Source organism: Lithobates pipiens, unplaced genomic scaffold (assembly GCF_037356315.1).
Source record: "Lithobates pipiens isolate NorthernLeopardFrog02 unplaced genomic scaffold, aLitPip1_a1.2 Scaffold_18, whole genome shotgun sequence".
Classification (NCBI taxonomy): Eukaryota; Metazoa; Chordata; class Amphibia; order Anura; family Ranidae; genus Lithobates; species Lithobates pipiens.
This window is the reverse complement of record NW_027507758.1, coordinates 9,327,052-9,346,737: the sequence shown is the minus strand read 5'-3', so window position 1 is coordinate 9,346,737 and position 19,686 is coordinate 9,327,052. Positions and strand designations below refer to the sequence as shown.

General features: G+C 44.3%; 1 protein-coding gene across 1 annotated transcript in view; it reads left to right on the top strand.

Annotated features, from left to right (window-relative positions):
- The window catches only part of LOC143986961 (ALK tyrosine kinase receptor-like), a 317,275-nt gene that overhangs the window by 210,650 nt on the left and 86,939 nt on the right, over positions 1-19,686 (top strand). The window contains exon 16 of the mRNA XM_077485377.1: positions 13,611-13,701. Within this exon, the coding sequence (XP_077341503.1) occupies positions 13,611-13,701 (91 nt within the window). The remainder of the gene's footprint in view (positions 1-13,610; positions 13,702-19,686) is intronic.

Sequence of the window (19,686 nt, the reverse complement as noted above, 5' to 3'; positions counted from 1 at the left end):
AGAGAGGCTGCAATTATGAACACAGTGAGGCTGCAATTATGAGCACAGAGAGGCTGCGATTATGGTCACAGAGAGGCTGCGATTATGGTCACAGAGAGGCTGCAATTATGGTCACAGAGAGGCTGCAATTATGGTCACAGAGAGGCTGAAATTATGGTCACAGAGAGGCTGCAATTATGGTCACAGAGAGGCTGCAATTATGGTCACAGAGAGGCTGCGATTGTGTGCACAGTGAGGCGGCATTGATGGGCACAGTGGTAGGATGCATTTGATTGGCACTGGTGAGATTGCATTGATCTTTTGTATCATGTCTGCAGTCTCTGACCATGTTTAGTATGTTGTCCTCAGTCTCTGACCATGTTTAGTATGATGTCCTCAGTCTCTGACCATGTTTAGTATGATGTCCTCAGTCTCTAACCATCGCCTGCATCATGTCCTCAGTCTCTAACCATCTCTTTTCTTATGTCATGTCTGCAGTCTGCATCAGAGCCCCCATCACATCTGGTTCACCCTTTGCATCAGAAGCCCCCATAAGGTCAGTGTCCCCTTTCATATAAGAGCCTCTTCGTCACATGAGAGCTCTCAGTCCTCCCATCCTATGACAGCAGTATGGCACAGGACAAAAGACGGGAGTTGTAGAATGTCCTCTTCTGGGGGTGGCCCTGAATGCTGCCCACCATAGATCAGCACCGGCATGCGTTCTTTGGTCAGACCAGCCAGCAGCACCATAGCCGCTGAATGCCCCTGTGTGTCCCGGATGTTCTGAGTTATTGGTTGTTAATGGAAATGAATTAGGCAACTATGGTTCAAGTTGGTGTGAACCGAATAAAACAAGTGCAATTTGAGTTTAGTACCATACATTTTACATGTATATTACATAATATGGATACATAAAACTTATTTCCATGTGTTTCACAGTCAATCGTTATGTATTCTTCTCCATTCAACAATGAGACTCCCAGATGGAAATGATGGTCCACTCAGAGAAACCACTACGTCCAGCGAATGTTCTTAAGTCTATTTCCCCTTCTGAATGAATGCTCTTTTATTATGGACAGCAGTAAAATACTGCATTAAGTCCACTAGATGGCGCTAATGGTCATTGGAAATATGCAAACTTTGTAACTAGACATACAATGAAACAATTCTTGCCACTTCCCACTCCTACATCTAAAAATCATCTATCTTTCTAGAAAATTACTCAGAACCCCCAAATATTATATATGTTTTTTTTTAGTAGAGATCCTAGGGAGTAAAATGGCGGTCATTGCAACTTTTTATGTCACACGGTATTTGCGCAGCAGTTTTTCAAACATATTTTTTGGAGGAAAAAAAACAGTTTCATGAATTAAAAAAACAAAACAGTAAAGTTAGCCCAATGTGAAAGATGACGTTACGCCGAGTAAATAGATACCCAACAAGTCATGCTTTAAAATTGCGCACGCTCGTGGAATGGCGGTAAACTTCGGTAAAAAATCTCCATAGGCGACGCTGTAAACATTTTTTACAGGCTACATATATCTTGGCTAAAATTGTTGCTTTTACTCTAATGCCCCGTACACACGGTCAGACTATCCGGTGTACCGGAGTCCGCCGGACAATCCGCCCGTGTGTGGGCCCTCCGGCGGAGAAGAAGAAGGCGACAGAGACAAGACTGGGCCAACGCTAGTAAAAGAGCTGTAAGAAGATAGCAGAGGCCCGGCAAGAAGAACCGTAGAGCGGGACAAGACCCCCGAAGTCGGAAGAAGACCCCCCGAAGTTGGAAGAAGACCCCCGGACGGCAGCGACGGTGAAGAAGAAAGCCGGGCTCCTCTGCTAGCAAAAAAAGCGGCAAAAGAGCAGAAGATAGCAGAGGAGTCCCCCAAAGATGGAAGAAGACCCCCGGAGCTGTCTAATAAAGTACTTTAAAAACCCGTGTTGTGTTTTTTTATTAACACTTTTTCCCCCAGGTGAATGAGTATGGGGTACATCGTACCCCATACTCATTCACATAGGGTGGGGGGCCGGAATCTGGGGACCCCCTTAATAAAAGGGGCTCCCCAGATTCCAATAAGCCCCCCCGCCCGCAGACCCCAACAACCAATGGCCAGGGTTGTTGGGAAGAGGCCATTGTCCTCATCAACATGGGGACAACATGGGGACAAGGTGCTTTGGGGTGGGAGGGCCGCAGGGCCCCCCCTTCCCCAAAGCACCCCCCATGTTGAGGGCATGCAGCATGGTACAGCTCAGGAAGGGGGGGGGGGGGCGCTCGCTCGTCCCCACCCCCTTTTCTGACCGGCCGGGCTGCGTGCTCGCATAAGGGTCTGTTATGGACTTTGGGGGGACCCCCACGCCGTTTTTTCAGCGTAGGGCTTCCCCTTTAAATCCATACCAGGTGACGGGGCTAGCGACGTGTCAATTTCGCCTACAGAGGCGGCGACGACATTGACTTCCTTCGCTAGTTCCGTCTGCCTGGAGCCGCGTTCAAAATTAACGGACTTTACTCCGTGTGTGGGCAAGTCCGTTCATTTCAAAACTCCGGCGGACCCCCGCCATAGTCCGGCGGATTGTCCACCGGAAAAGTCCGGGCGTGTGTGGGCAAGTACGCTCGTTCAGAAAGTCCGGCGCACCTCCGCTGCAAAGTCCGCCGGATAGTCTGATCGTGTGTACGCGGCATAATGCACACAGTGATACCTCACCTGTGTGATTTGAACGCCGTTTACATATGTGGGCGTGACTTACGCGTGCGTTCGCTTCTGTGCGTGAGCACGCGGGGACGCTTACAATTTTTTTTTATTATTCTTTATTTTAAAAAAAATTAAAAATGTTTTGATCACTTTTATTCCTATTATAAGGAATATAAACATACCTTATAATAGGAATAGGGCATGACAGGTTCTCTTTATGTCAATAAGACCCCACATCTCTCCTTCAGGCTGGAAAAGCTTAGATGAGAAAATAAAAATAAACTCTCTCGGCCTTTCCAGCCGCGTCCTCGGCTTTGTTTACTTCTGCCCAGCCCGGACGTGACGTCATAACGTCGCGCCCGGACCTCTGAGGGTCATAGAGATGATTGGGGACCATCTGGCCACCAGAAATCTCTATGGTAAACTTCTGCGGGTCGACCGATCCGCTCTCCGGCTCGTCGGTCACAGGGGCGAGCTGGGAGAAGCACCTGAGAGGGCGGCGGTGGTGGGGGGGGGTATGGGGGGGTGACATCCCCTCCTGTCGCCTGTAAGAAGGATCAAGCCGCTGAACTGAAGCTACATAGTCGCCGGCTGAAAAAAGATGATATCTGGATGATGCCTGTAGCTGCACCCATCATTCAGATATCCCCACTCAAAGTCCATGACATCATATGACGTACCTTAGGGGGGAGTGGCTAGAGAATGCTAGAGGGAATTAGCAAATAAATGAACCATTGGAGATATTTCCCTCTAGCATTCTTTAGAATTGTTACCTAGCTGTATGTATTTCCTATGCTCATTTGCTCCATCTAGTGGCCAAAATGTGGTATTTTACTACCACCCATAATAAAGGAAGAGGAAAAAGCCTAATGTTTTTGTCAGATTTTCACAGAACAAATGTACATGCAAACTCCCTGGACGAATGGCTATGCAAATTATTATTTTTTTAAATTTTTTTAAACCCCTTAGAGCCAGCCAAGTCCGCATTAAGGCTTTGCAATATTTTGTTCCTTTTGGGCGATGTCTGTAAATAAACTTTCCAAAGTCTTGTTTTCCTTTCCTCTGCCAGCATTGGAGATATTGCAGAGCACACACTGGCACACCTTGCCGGCGTACAGATATATGTAAAGGATTAGCCCTTCCCGCCTCTCCCAGAAATTGTATTTGCAAAGCGTCGCGTGGCAAAGGACGCGAGAAAATCTGATGCGGGAAAATGCTAATAGTATGCAAATACCGGAACCATTATCACAGGATAAGGACTTCTTGCTGCAGGAATGTCTGGGAATACCAACTGTGTGACTTCTGATTACAAAACCTGAGAGGTGGGGAACGGATTCAGAGCCTTCGGCGTCAGAACTTTTACCCCTCACAAAAGAAAAAAAAGCTGACCTCCAGGCAATCAGCTAAAGACACAGATGAAATATGCATGAAGGGGTGGCTTTTCATGGAAAATGAATTGCATTTCTGTCCATCCAGTCTTGAGATTTACACAGTTCTGTCACGCTGCACACTTCTGTCTGGCAGGGCAGGAGACCTGTTTTTTGTTTCTTCTACAGTTTCACTTTCACTTAGCCCCTGTACACACGGTCGGAGATTTCCACAACCAAATCCGTCGGATTTTGTCCGTCGGATCTTGTCCGAAACTGTTGCATACACACGGTCGGACAAAGTTGGCGAAAAATCAGATCTTTCAGAACGTGATGACGTAATTTCGTTACGATGGGACTACATTCAGGCTAGTAGCCAATAGCTTTGATGTAGGAATTTGATCTGAGCATGCGTGGCACTTGGTCCGATAAAAATGCTCTACACATGATCGGAGTATGTCCGATCAAACCAGTTGGTCGGAAAATATTTCCAACATGTTGGAAAATTGGGTCCGACGGAATCAGTCCGATGCATACCACACACAGTCGGATTATCCGACGACACGGTCTGATAAGACGCATTCCAACGGATTCTCCGACCGTGTGTTCAAGGGCTTACACGTCTGTGCCTGTGACTAGACAGGGAAAGGAGAAGCAGCACAGCGATGACCTCATCTCTCTGCCACTCAATCCTCCCATCAGCATGTTCCTTGTTAGCATGTGAACTGATCAGCTCCTAGTAAAGCTTCTGTCTTTTGCACTCATGGAGCCTTCTGGGCTACAGGAGTCCCTCCAGTATAAGTAAGTTTTGGAATGTATCCTGCAGCCCAGAGACTCTGTAGAGACTCGGGAGGGATACATTCTCCTATCCAGGGTCTATGTTTGATATAAAGGGAACTGGTCGTTCAATCTTTCGGGATTAATAAATCCTGGGATGGCTCCTGGAGCCCGGAGACTTTGTAGAGACTTGGCCGGGCCGTATTCTCAAATTTTTACGAATTTCCGATTTTTCGAATATTCAAATATTTACGATTATTCGGAAAAATTTGTTAAATGGGTTTTTGGATGTTTCCGAATTAACGAATTTGTCGAAATTTGTTAAAAAATTCATTCAGGAACGAAGCGAATTGCACAGTGAAAGGAGAAGCAGCACAGCGATGACCTCATTTTTCTGCTACTCAATCCTCCCATCAGCATGTTCCTTGTTAGCATGTGCAGGGCCGCTGATAGGGGGGGACCACCAGCCCTCCTGTACTGGGCCCTGCCCTGTAGGGGGGCCCAGAGGCAGAGGGGGGACTCCCACATTATAGGGACTATACTAATCCTGAGCTAGGGTCCCATGTAGTGTGTGCGTGGGAGGAAGCAGAAAGCAAATTAATTAAACACTTATGGGAGTAATCTGCAGCCGTATGTCCAGACTATTACATACACTACATTACACAAGTCCCAGTCTCTTCTATATCAATACGCCGGCCCATAACCCACCTCATAAACCGACCATTCCACGAAGGGATTGTTCCCACCATCCTCAAACAAGGCATTGTCAAACCTCTACTCAAGAAACCAAACCTGGACCCTCAGGATCCAAACAACCGTAGGCCGATTACAAGCCTCAACACCATTTCTAAGATCATGGAGAAAGCTGTAGTACATCAGCTACAACTACAAAATCAAAGCTCGCCACAGCGCCTAGAGGCGATTCAGTTCGCATTGTGCGCTATATAAGTATTTCATTCATTCATTCATTCATTCAATGCAATTGTCTGGACATATACGGCTGCAGATTACTCCCGAAAGTGTTTAAATACTTTGCTTTCTGCTTCCGGCTGTCCAACTTCGTGCCCAGGTGGAAGGAGCAGAGGTTTTAGAGGAGCTCAGCTTCTGGCCGGTCCCCACGCTCCCAGATCCAGAGGATCCAAGCCCCCCACCCCAGGAGAAGCACTGCATGAGGACCCCAGATAAAAGAAGCCAGCAGGACCAGGTACTTGTGAAGTCGGGGGATGTTAGGTGGAGGTAGAGACTGGGCCCGGGCTCTGAGCATAAAGTTGGCCATACTGCATACTGCTCTCCCACATATCTAAAATATTGTGGGTATTCACCGTGCCCAGAGTGAAAGTCTTTTCCCTGCTGTACTTTCTATTGCGTTAATATACAGTATATGTATATTAAACCCTGCATTTCTCCATTGTACACAGTCCACGGGTTAGAGGGAGGGGTGCTCAGGTTCAGGCTTATGTGGGGGGCCCCCGCCAGGTAGACTGTACGGGGCCCCATGATTTTTAACAGCGGCCCTGAGCATGTGAACTGATCAGCTCCTAGTAAAGCTTCTGTCTTTCGCACTCATGGAGCCTTCTGGGCTACAGGAACCACTCCAGAATAAGTAAGTTCTGGTATGTATCCTGGAGACCAGAGACTCTGTAGAGACTTGGGAAAGATACATTCTCCATTCCACGGTCTATGTTTGGTATAAAGGGAACTGGTCATTCAATCTTTCGGGATTAGTAAATTCTGGTATAAATCCTGCAGCCCTGAGACTCTGTAGAGACTTGGGAAAGATACATTCTCCAATCCTAGGTCTGTGTTTGGTATAAAGGGAATTTGCCATTCAATCTTTCGGGATTAGTAAATCCTGGTATGGATCCTGCAGCCCAGAGACTCTGTAGAGACTTGGCCGGGCCGTATTCTCAAATTTTTACGAATTTCCGATTTTTCGAATATTCAAATTTACGATTATTCTGAAAAATTTGTTAAATGGGTTTTTCGTTAATTCGGATGTTTCCGAATTAACGAATTTGTCGAAATTTGTTAAAAAATTCATTCGGGAACGAAGCGAATTGCACAGTGAAAGGAGAAGCAGCACAGCGATGACCTCATCTCTCTGCCTCTCAATCCTCCCATCAGCATGTTCCTTGTTAGCATGTGAACTGATCAGCTCCTAGTAAAGCTTCTGTCTTTCGTACTCATGGAGCCTTCTGGGCTACAGGAACCACTCCAGAATAAGTAAGTTCTGGTATGTATCCTGGAGACCAGAGACTCTGTAGAGACTTGGGAAAGATACATTCTCCATTCCAGGGTCTGTGTTTGGTATAAAGGGAACTGGTCATTCAATCTTTCGGGATTAGTAAATCCTGGTATGGATCCTGCAGCCCAGGGACTCTGTAGAGACTTGCGAAGGATACATTCTCCATTCCAGGGTCTAGGTTTGGTATAAAGGGAACTGGTCATTCAATCTTTCGGGATTTATAAATCCTGGTATGGATCCTGCAGTCCAGAGACTCTGTAGAGACTTGGGAAAGATACATTCTCCATTCCAGGGTCTGTGTTTGGTATAAAGGGAACTGGTTGTTCAATCTTTCGGGATTAGTAAATCCTGGGGCCTGGAGGCTTTGTAGAGACTCGGGAGGGATACATTCTCCTATCCAGGGTCTATGTTTGATATAAGGGGAACTGGTTGTTCAATCTTTCGGGATTAATAAATCCTGGGATGGCTCCTGGAGCCCGGAGACTTTGTAGAGACTTGGCCGGGCCGTATTCTCAAATTTTTACGAATTTCCTTTTTTTACGAATATTCAAATTTATGATTATTCGGAAAAATTTGTTAAATGGGTTTTTCGTTAATTCGGATGTTTCTGAATTAACGAATTTGTCGAAATTTGTTAAAAAATTCATTCGGGAACGAAGCGAATTGCACAATGAAAGAAGAAGCAGCACAGCGATGACCTCATCTTTCTGCCACTCAATCCTCCCATCAGCATGTTCCTTGTTAGCATGTGAACTGATCAGCTCCTAGTAAAGCTTCTGTCTTTCGCACTCATGGAGCCTTCTGGGCTACAGGAACCAATCCAGAATAAGTAAGTTCTGGTATGTATCCTGCAGCCCAGAGACTCTGTAGAGACTTGGGAAAGATACATTCTCCATTCCAGGGTCTATGTTTGGTATAAAGGGAACTTGTTGTTCAGTCTTTCGGGATTAGTAAGTCCTGGTATAAATTCTGCAGCCCAGAGACTCTGTAGAGACTTGGCAAAGATACATTCTCCAATCCTAGGTCTGTGTTTGGTATAAAGGGAACTTGCCATTCAATCTTTCGGGATTAGAAAATCCTGGGATGGATCCTGCAGCCCGGAGACTTTGTAGAGACTTGGCCGGGCCGTATTCTCAAATTTTTACGAATTTCTGATTTTTCGAATATTAAAATTTACGATTATTCGGAAAAATGTGTTAAATGGGTTTTTCGTTAATTCGGATGTTTCCGAATTAACGAATTTGTCGAAATTTGTTAAAAAATGTATTTGGGAACGAAGCGAATTGCACAGTGAAAGGAGAAGCAGCACAGCGATGACCTCATCTCTCTGCCACTCAATCCTCCCATCAGCATGTTCCTTGTTAGCATGTGCACTGATCAACTCCTAGTAAAGCTTCTGTCTTTCGCACTCATGGAGCCTTCTGGGCTAGAGGAACCACTCCAGAATAAGTAAGTCCTGGTATGGATCCTGCAGCCCAGAGACTCTGTAGAGACTTGCGAAGGATATATTGTCCATTCCAGGGTCTTATGTTTGGTATAAAGGGAACTGGTCGTTCAATCTTTCTGGATTAGTAAATCCTGGTATAAATCCTGGGGCCTGGAGGCTTTGTAGAGACTCGGGAGGGATACATTCTCCTATCCAGGGTCTATGTTTGATATAAGGGGAACTGGTCGTTCAATCTTTCGGGATTAATAAATCCTGGGATGGCTCCTGGAGCCCGGAGACTTTGTAGAGACTTGGCCGGGCCGTATTCTCAAATTTTTACGAATTTCCGATTTTTCGAATATTCAAATTTACGATTATTCGGAAAAATTTGTTAAATGGGTTTTTCGTTAATTCGGATGTTTCCGAATTTGTCGAAATTTGTTAAAAAATTCATTCGGGAACGAAGCGAATTGCACAGTGAAAGGAGAAGCAGCACAGCGATGACCTCATCTCTCTGCCACTCAATCCTCCCATCAGCATGTTCCTTGTTAGCATGTGAATTGATCAGCTCCTAGTAAAGCTTCTGTCTTTCGTACTCATGGAGCCTTCTGGGCTACAGGAACCACTCCAGAATAAGTAAGTCCTGGTATGGATCCTGGAGACCAGAGACTCTGTAGAGACTTGGGAAAGATACATTCTCCATTCCAGGGTCCATGTTTGGTATAAAGGGAACTGGTCATTCAATCTTTCGGGATTAGTAAATCCTGGTATGGATCCTGCAGCCCAGGGACTCTGTAGAGACTTGCGAAGGATACATTCTCCATTCCAGGGTCTAGGTTTGGTATAAAGGGAACTGGTCATTCAATCTTTCGGGATTAATAAATCCTGGTATGGATCCTGCAGTCCAGAGACTCTGTAGAGACTTGGGAAAGATACATTCTCCATTCCAGGGTCTGTGTTTGGTATAAAGGGAACTGGTTGTTCAATCTTTCGGGATTAGTAAATCCTGGGGCCTGGAGGCTTTGTAGAGACTCGGGAGGGATACATTCTCCTATCCAGGGTCTATGTTTGATATAAGGGGAACTGGTCGTTCAATCTTTCGGGATTAATAAATCCTGGGATGGCTCCTGGAGCCCGGAGACTTTGTAGAGACTTGGCCGGGCCGTATTCTCAAATTTTTACGAATTTCCTTTTTTTACGAATATTCAAATTTATGATTATTCGGAAAAATTTGTTAAATGGGTTTTTCGTTAATTCGGATGTTTCTGAATTAACGAATTTGTCGAAATTTGTTAAAAAATTCATTCGGGAACAAAGCGAATTGCACAATGAAAGAAGAAGCAGCACAGCGATGACCTCATCTTTCTGCCACTCAATCCTCCCATCAGCATGTTCCTTGTTAGCATGTGAACTGATCAGCTCCTAGTAAAGCTTCTGTCTTTCGCACTCATGGAGCCTTCTGGGCTACAGGAACCAATCCAGAATAAGTAAGTTCTGGTATGTATCCTGCAGCCCAGAGACTCTGTAGAGACTTGGCAAAGATACATTCTCCAATCCTAGGTCTGTGTTTGGTATAAAGGGAACTTGCCATTCAATCTTTCGGGATTAGTAAATCCTGGGATGGATCCTGCAGCCCGGAGACTTTGTAGAGACTTGGCCGGGCCGTATTCTCAAATTTTTACGAATTTCCGATTTTTCGAATATTAAAATTTACGATTATTCGGAAAAATGTGTTAAATGGGTTTTTCGTTAATTCGGATGTTTCCGAATTAACGAATTTGTCGAAATTTGTTAAAAAATTTATTTGGGAACGAAGCGAATTGCACAGTGAAAGGAGAAGCAGCACAGCGATGACCTCATCTCTCTGCCACTCAATCCTCCCATCAGCATGTTCCTTGTTAGCATGTGCACTGATCAACTCCTAGTAAAGCTTCTGTCTTTCGCACTCATGGAGCCTTCTGGGCTACAGGAACCAATCCAGAATAAGTAAGTCCTGGTATGTATCCTGGAGACCAGAGACTCTGTAGAGACTTGGGAAAGATACATTCTCCATTCCAGGGTCCATTTTTGGTATAAAGGGAACTGGTCATTCAATCTTTCGGGATTAGTAAATCCTGGTATGGATCCTGCAGCCCAGGGACTCTGTAGAGACTTGCGAAGGATACATTCTCCATTCCAGGGTCTAGGTTTGGTATAAAGGGAACTGGTCGTTCAATTTCTTTCGGGATTAGTAAATCCTGGTATAAATCCTGGGGCCTGGGGGCTTTGTAGAGACTCGGGAGGGATACATTCTCCATTCCAGGGTCTATGTTTGATATAAGGGGAACTGGTCGTTTCAATCTTTCAGGATTAATAAATCCTGGGATGGCTCCTGGAGCCCGGAGACTTTGTAGAGACTTGGCCGGGCCGTATTCTCAAATTTACGAATTTACGAACTTTCGAATATTCAAATTTACGATTATTCAGAAAAATTTGTTAAATGGGTTTTTCGTTAATTCAGATGTTTCCGAATTAACAAATTTGTCGAAATTTGTTAAAAAATTAAATCGGGAAAGAAGCGAATTGCACTTTTCTAGTACTGTGAAAGAGCAGATATAGTGACCGCAGGCTCCTGTGTTTTGTAACACTTTAACCCCTTCAATACCGGGCACTTTCACCCCCCCCCCCCCCTTCCTGCCCAAGCCTATTTTCAGCCTTCAGCAATGTTTCACTTTAAAAGACAATTGATATTATTTTATTTTTATTTTTTTTGTGGTTGAACTGGACGGACTTGTGTCTTTTTGCGCGGTCATGCAACATTGTAACCATAATGAAATGTTATCATTTTTTTCACACAAATAGAGCTTTCTTTTTGTTTTTTTTTGTTTTATCTTTTGCTAAATTAAAAAAAAGACAGAAAAAAGGTGTTTTTCTTCGTTTCCGTTATAAAATTTTGCAAATAAATAATCTTTCTTCGTAAATTTCGGCCAAAATGTATTCCGCTACATTTCTTTGGTGAAAATAACCCAAATCGGTGAATATTCTTCAGTCTGTAGGAAAGTTATGGAGTCCACAAACTGCATGATATATATATCTGATCAATCGATCGATCCTAATCTACCGACAACCGATCTCATTTCTTGAGGCCCGAAAATGCCAGGACAGGACAAATATCCCCCCAAATGACCTCTTTTTTTGGAAAGTAGACAGTCCAAGGTATTTAATAAGTGGCATGGCGAGTTTTTTGACCTTTTAATTTTTTTTGTCACAATATTTTGGAAAAAAAGAAATACATTTTTTTTTTTTTTACATACTGTCAGTGCATAATCATATAACTGGTGTGGCGGAGATCACAGACACTGACTGGTGAGTGGTGACAGTGTGTAAAAAAACAAACATTTTTTTAAAAATATTTTTTTTTTGATTTTTTTTTTTTTTTAACACACTGTGACCAGAGCGATACAGTGTTACCATATTAACATTGTACTACTCTGGGGAAGTGATCAGAATTTATTATGATCATTTATGCCAATGAATTTCACTGATTTCACAGTGATTTATTCTGCGTTTACTATTGTGGTTAGCTGTGATTGGCCAGAGCTGATCACATAGTACATGGTACACTGTCTGTACTAGTGATCACTATGACCAATCACAGCGATCATCACAACAGTACACATAGAATGGCATGAAAGGAAGCCACTCAATTGTGTACAATTGTCATGTGATTTGCTGTGATTGGTCACAGTGATCACATGGTACCACAGCTCCCAACTGTTCCTGATTTTGAGGGACTGTCCGTTATTTGGAGCAATGTCCCTCTGTCCCTCTTTCCTCCTCATTTGTCCCTCATTTTTGTCTAATCTCTATAGTTTTATATAAAATGCACTAGACATGTGCACTGACAAAAAAATTGTTTGTTTTCGTTTCATTCTTTTTTTGCTTTATTCGGAAAGTTAAAAATTTGGAAATTTGAAAATGCGAAAATTCTGAATTCGGAAAACCGAAAATTCAGATTTTCAAATTTCCAAAATTGGAGTTTTCGGATTTCCGAATCTTCAAATTTCTAAATTTTCAAATTTCCGAATTTTTAAACTTCCAAATTCAAATTTTCAAATTTCTGAAATGTTCCAATTTCAGAATTTTCAAAATTCCGAAATTTTCAAAATTCCGAAATTTTCAAAATTCCGAAATTTTCAAAATTACGAAATTTTCAAAATTACGAAATTTTGAATTTTCGGAAATGTGGAAATTTGATCATTCGGAAATTTGAAAATTCGGAAGTTTGGAAATTCATAATTTCGGAAATTTGAAAATTCATAATTTCTTATTTTTGGAATTTCTTAATTTCGGAAATTCGGAATTTCCAAAACTCATAATTTCAGAAATTCTAAATTCGGAAATTCGGAATTTTAAAAAATTCTAAATTCGGAAATTCAGAAATCCGAAATTTTGGAAAGTGAAAAATTCTGAAATTTCGGAATTAACGAATTTGTCACAATTCATTAAAAAACGAATTTGGGAACTAAACGAATTGCACATGTCTAAAATGCACTTTTTATCTTTCAAAAAGTGTTTCCCAGAGCTAAAACTTTCACCCAATTTTAAGATTGCTGCATTTGTACATTTTAAAAGCCAATATAAAGGAATATTAGTGGTAAAAAAAAAGTCCTTGGATTTAATTAACCTTTTTTTGGTTAATTTTCCTTTAAGAGGGTGTGGCAGGGGGCGTGTCCTATGCCTACCTACATTTGTTAGTAGGTGTCCCTCAGTCATCCGCTGGGTCTGGTGGGCTCGGGTATAAAAGCCAACACTTTTGTAGGGGCTTAAGGTTGCGGCCCCTTCATCAGGACTTTAGGAATATGAACAATAAATATACAATTAATAACGGGACGTAGAAATGCGCAACAGAGGGACCCACAAGAGCGTATCTTATTTTATAAATAAAGTTATTGTTTTACCAACCGTTTGTAATCCTATTAGATTGTCAGCTCTCCGGATCAGGGACCTCCCAACCCTCTTGCATTGTATTGTAACAGTCTCTCATCTCCCTTTATATTTTAAAATGCCCCACAAACTGGCGAGGGGGGGGGGGAGGGGCATTACATTGTTTCCATAGAGGTGAAGGTGACTTTGTCTTTTCCCCGCAGAGGATTGGGTCACGGGGCGTTCGGAGAAGTCTATGAAGGCCAAGTGTTGTCCAGTCCTAACGACCCGACTCCGCTGAAGGTCGCGGTGAAGGTAAGTCGCGCCGCCTGTTCAGTTTTCAGTTACTTATCTCATCTACGTCCAATCAGTGACGTTGTTCTGTCAATGGAAACAATGTAGCAGTTTGGATACAATCGCATAGTTCAGGGGTCTCTAAACTACGGCCCTCCAGCTGTTGGGAACTACACGTCCCATGAGGCATTGCAAAACTCTGACATTCACAGACATGACCGGGCATGATGGGAGTTGTAGTTCCTGAACAACTGGAGGGCCGTAGTTTGGAGACCCCTGACTTAGACGATGAGGGTGTCAGGCAGTCGGTCCCCTTTTTCTTCAGTGAAGTAGATAAAAGGGAACATTAACTGTCCGTGTTACTTTGTTTTCTGATTGGATCTGTTTTTTTTGAACTGTCCGGCTTTCCAGTTACATCACAACTCAGGTTAATGTGTAACACCAGGTATTTATCCCTTCCCCCACCTCCCCCGCCCTCTAAAGCCCTCCCCCCCCCAAAAAAAAACTCTGGGTATTTAACTTGCCACCCTCCTTCTCCACCCTCTAAAGCCCCTCCCCCCAAAACTCTGGGTATTTAATTTGCCACCCACCTCCCGCATTATCTAAAGCCCCTCCCCCCAAAACTCTGGGTATTTAACTTGCCACTCACCTTCCCCACCCTCTAAAGCCCCTCCCCCAAAACTCCTGGTATTTAATCTGCCACCTGCCTCCTGCATGATCTAAAGCCCCCCCAACCCACCCTTGCCCCCCCCACTCTCTAAAGTCCCTTCCCCCCTAAACTCTTGGTATTTACCCTGTCACCACCTCCCCCACCCTCTAAAGCCCCTTCCCCCAAAAAAACTCTCGGTATTTAACCTGCCGCCTACCTTCCCCACCCTCTAAGGCCCCCCCCTCCAATTTCTGGGTACCAAACCTGCCCCTGCCCCCCCTAATCTAAATCTAAAGTCCCTTCCCCCCTAATCACTTGGTATTTAACCTGCCACCCACCTCCCCCACCCTCCCTATTATCTTGGGTGCTAAAGGACCATGCTGGGTCCGGGGGGGTTTTTGGGTGCGCTGAACCACCCCAGATTTTAGTTGTGCATCTCCTGGACTCTCAGAGAGCATCCACTGTGATCCATGGGATAATCAATGTAAGGGGGACACTGAAGACTCATGATTTAAGGGGGACTCTGATAGTAACCCTGATGTAAGGGAGGCTCTGATGGGAACCCTGATGTAAGGGGGAACTCTGACGGGGACCCCAATGTAAGGGGGTACTCTGATAGCGACCCTGATGTAAAGGGGTACTCTGATAGCGACCCTGATGTAAGGGAATACTCTGAGGGGGACTCTGATGTAAGGGGGGACTCTGATGTAAGGGGGGACTCTGATGTAAGGGGAGATTCTGATGGGGACCCTGATGTAAGGGGGTACTCTAAAGGCAACCCTGATCTAAGGGGGGACTCTAATGGGGACCCTGATGTAAGTGGGGCTCTGTTGTTTACCCTAATTTAAAGGGCGGGGGGCGCTAATGGGGACCCTGATGTAAGGGGGGATTCTGATGGGGACCCTGATGTAAGGGGGTACTCTGATAGCAACACTGATCTAAAGGGGGACTCTAATGGGGACCCTGATGTAGGTGGGGCTCTGTTGTTTACCCTAATTTAAAGGGCGGGGGGCGCTAATGGGGACCCTGATGTAAGGGGGTACTCTGATAGCGACCCTGATGTAAGGGGGTACTCTGATGGGGACCCTGATGTAAGGGGGTACTCTGATAGCGACCCTGATGTAAGGGGGTACTCTGATGGGGACCCTGATGTAAGGGGGGACTCTGATGTAAGGAAGTACTCTGATAGTGACCCTGATTTAAGGGGAGATTCTGATGGGGACCCTGATGTAAGGGCGTACTCTAATGGCAACCCTGATGTAAGGGGGTACTCTGATGGGGACCCTGATTTAAGGGGGGACTTTAATGTAAGGGGGGTACTCTGATAGCGACCCTGATGTAACGGGGGACTCTGATAGCGACCCTGATGTAAGGAGTTACTCTGATGGGGACCCTAATGTAAGGGGGGGCTCTGATGTAAAGCGGTACTCTGATAGCAACCCTGATCTAAGGGGATATTCTGATGGGGACCCTGATGTAAGAGGGGACTCTGATAGCAGCCCTGATCTAAGGGGGGACTCTAATGGGGACCCTGATGTAAGGGGGGGCAATGATAGGGTCAGCTGATGTAAGTGGGGCTCTGTTGTTTACCCTAATTTAAAGGGTGGAGGGGGTGCTAATGGGGACCCTGATGTAAGGGGGGTCTCTGATAGCAACCCTGATGTAAGGGGGACTCTGATGGGGACCTTGTTATAAGGGGGGACTCTGATAGGGGTGCAGGTTTTATTGATCGCTCTAAGCCGCTCCCGTCGTGTTCTGAGCTCCGGGTTGGTGGAACATCCGGCTCTTCTCCTCCATGTCGGGTATTATATGTACGAGTTGATGTTACCGGCCCTTTAAATATTTATTATTAGAAGTATAGAGCGGACTTTGATCGATCGCCTCCCCCGAAGATCGGAAGTGGATGTGACTCCCCGCCTGTCAGCACTTCTGCGCCTCTCAAAGTCCTCTCGGTCTGCCGATCGGTTATTGAATTTACAGGAAATGCCGACTCAGCAGCCATGACGGGAGACGGCTTTACAGTGACTGCTCTGCTGCATGCGCTGCGCCACCCCCCTCCCCTCCCCTGACAGATTCCTCTACAACCTCACCCATCATCTCCAACCAGTCCTGACACAGAGTCACAAAACATTTGGCCTGTCCCTTTAAATGCAGCCAATATAAGTACCTTACTGTATGGATGACATATATTTTGCCTCCCCTGGTCCTTCCCCTCCCCCATCCCTCATTAACATAATTGCTTTTTGTTCACATGTAATAAATCTGTGTATTTGTATTTTTTGCTAGAGAATTACTTAGAACCCCCCCAAACATTCGATATTTTTTGAGCCCCAATAGCAGGGGGTCTCAAACTGGTGCCCCCCCCCCCCCCACCCAAGCTGTCGCGAAACTACAAGTCCCATCATGCCTCTGCCTGTGGGAGTCATGCTTGTAACTGTCAGCCCTGCAATGCCTCATGGGACTTGTAGTTTCGCAACAGCTGGAGAGTTGCCGGTTTGAGACTCCCGTGCCCTAGAGAATAAAACGGTGGGTGTTGCACATTTTTATGTCACACAATATTTGCGCACCGGTTTTTTGAACACAATAAAAAAAAGAAAAAAAAATACACTTTAATGAATTTTAATGCGGAATGTAATACCCAATTTTTAGGAGGTAAAATATAAAAGATGATGTTACGCCAAGTAAATAGATACCAAACATGTCATGTTTATGGAATGGCGCCATGGATTTAAAAATCTCAATTAGGCTACACTTTAAAAGCATTTACAGGTGACCAGTTTAGGGTTAAAGAGGAGGACTAGTACCAGAATTATTGCTCTCACTCTAACAATCACAGCGATACCTCACATGTGTGGTGCGAACACCGTTTACATATGCCTGTCAGATCAATGTGTTCGTTTGCCCTTGCATGTAAGCACGGGGACAGAGGCGTTTAAAATATATTTTTTTAATTATTATTTATTTATTTATTTTTTACATGGTTTCTTTACATTTTGTTTTATTTTTATTATTTTTTTTTTTATATATATTTTATTTTTACACAGTTACTTTGCATTTTTTTATTAGTTATTTTATTATATATTTTTTATTTTTACATTGCTTCTTTACATTTTTTTGAATTATTATTTATTTTATTTTTACACAGTTTTTTTTGTTTTGAATTATTATTATTTATTTTATTATATATATATATATATATATATATATATATATATATATATATACATACACACACATTATTATTTATTTATTTATTTTTTTATTTATTTTTTTACATGGTTTCTTTACATTTTTTTTATTATATTTATTTTATTTTTACACAGTTTCTTTACTTTTTTTTCAATTATTATTTATTTTATTATATATATATATATATATATATATATATATTTTTTTTTACATGGTTTCTTTACTTTTAAAAATACCGGAGTTATGGCAGCGATCTGCAGCCATAACAACGGTATTCAATGTCAAAGTGTATCTCTTCCCAGGTATTCCTCTTCTTTTCCCAGACATCCTTTGTCCCTCCCCAGACATCCCTATTCTCTTCACAAACATCCCTCTTCCCTTCCCTTCCCAGATTTTCCTCTTCCCTTCCCTGATATGTTCCTCTTCCCTTCTGAGATTTTCCTCTTCCCTGCCCTGATGTTCCTCTTCTTTTCCCAGACATCCCTATTATCTTCCCAGATGTTCCTCTTCTCTCTCAAGACATCCTTTGTCCCTCCCAGACATCACTATTCTCTTCCCAGACGTTCCTCTTCCCTTCCCTGATGTTCATCTTCCCTGACTTGATGTTCCTCTTCCCTTTACAGACGTTCCTCTTCCCTGCCCTGATGTTCCTTTTCTTTTCCCAGACATCCCTATTCTCTTCCCAGATGTCCTTCTTCTCTTCTCAGACAACCTTTGTATCTTCCCAGACATCCCTCTTCCCTTCCCAGACGTTCCTCTTCCCTTCCCAGACATCCCTCTTCCCTTCCCAGACGTTCCTCTTCCCTTCCCAGACGTTCCTCTTCCCTTCCCAGACGTTCCTCTTCCCTTCCCAGACATCCCTCTTCCCTTCCCAGACGTTCCGCTATCCCTTCCCAGACATCCCTCTTCCCTTCCCAGACGTTCCTCTTCCCTTCCCAGACATCCCTCTTCCCTTCCCAGACGTTCCTCTTCCCTTCCCAGACATTCCTCTTCCCTTCCCAGACATCCCTCTTCCCTTCCCAGACATCCCTCTTCCCTTCCCAGACGTTCCGCTTCCCTTCCCAGACATCCCTCTTCCCTTCCCAGACGTTCCGCTTCCCTTCCCAGACATCCCTCTTCCCTTCCCAGACGTTCCGCTTCCCTTCCCAGACATCCCTCTTCCCTTCCCAGACATTCCTCTTCCTTTCCCAGATGTTCTTATTCTCTTCTCAGACATCCTTTGTCCCTTCCCAGACATCTCTATTCTCTTCACAAACATCCCTCTTCCCTTCCCTGATTTGTTCATCTTCCCTGCCCTGATGTTCCTCTTCTCTTCCCAGACATCCCTATTATCTTCCCAGATGTTCCCCTTCCCCCCCCCCCCAGACATCCTTTGTCCCTTCCCAGACATCCCTATTCTCTTCCCAGATGTTCCTCTTCTTTTCACAAAATCCCTCTTAACTTCCTCTTCCCTTCCCTGATGTTCAACTTCTCTGCCCTGATGCTCCTATTCTCTTCCCAGACATCCCTATTATCTTCTCAGACATTCCTCTTCCCTTCCTGCATATTCCTCTTCTCTGCACAAAGGTCCCTCTTTCCTTCCCAGATGTCCCTCTTCCCTTCCCTGGTGTTCATCTTCCCTGACTTGATGTTTCTTTTCTCTTCCCTTCCCAGACATTCCTCTTCCCTTCCCTGATGTTCAACTTCCCTGCCCTGATGTTTCTCTTCTCTTCACAAACATCCCTCTTCCCTTTACAGATGTTCCTCTTCCCTTTCCAGGTGTTCATCCTCTCTTCCCAGACATCCCTATTATCTTCCTAGATGTTCCTCTTCTCTCTCCAGACATCCTTTGTCCCTTCACAGACATCACTATTATCTTCCCTGATGTTCATCTTCCCCGAATGGATGTTCCTTTTCCCTTTCCAGACGTTCCTCTTCCCTGCCCTGATGTTCCTTTTCTCTTCCCAGATGTTCCTCTTCTCTTCTCAGACAAGCTTTGTCCCTTCCCAGACATCCCTATTCTCTTCTCAGATGTTCCTCTTCTTTTCATAAACATCCCTCTTCCATTCCCGGACATCCCTCTTCCCTTCCCAGACATCCCTCTTCCCTTCCCACATGTTCCTCTTCCCTTCCCAGACATCCCTCTTCCCTTCCCAGATGTTCCTCTTCCCTTCCCAGACATCCCTTCC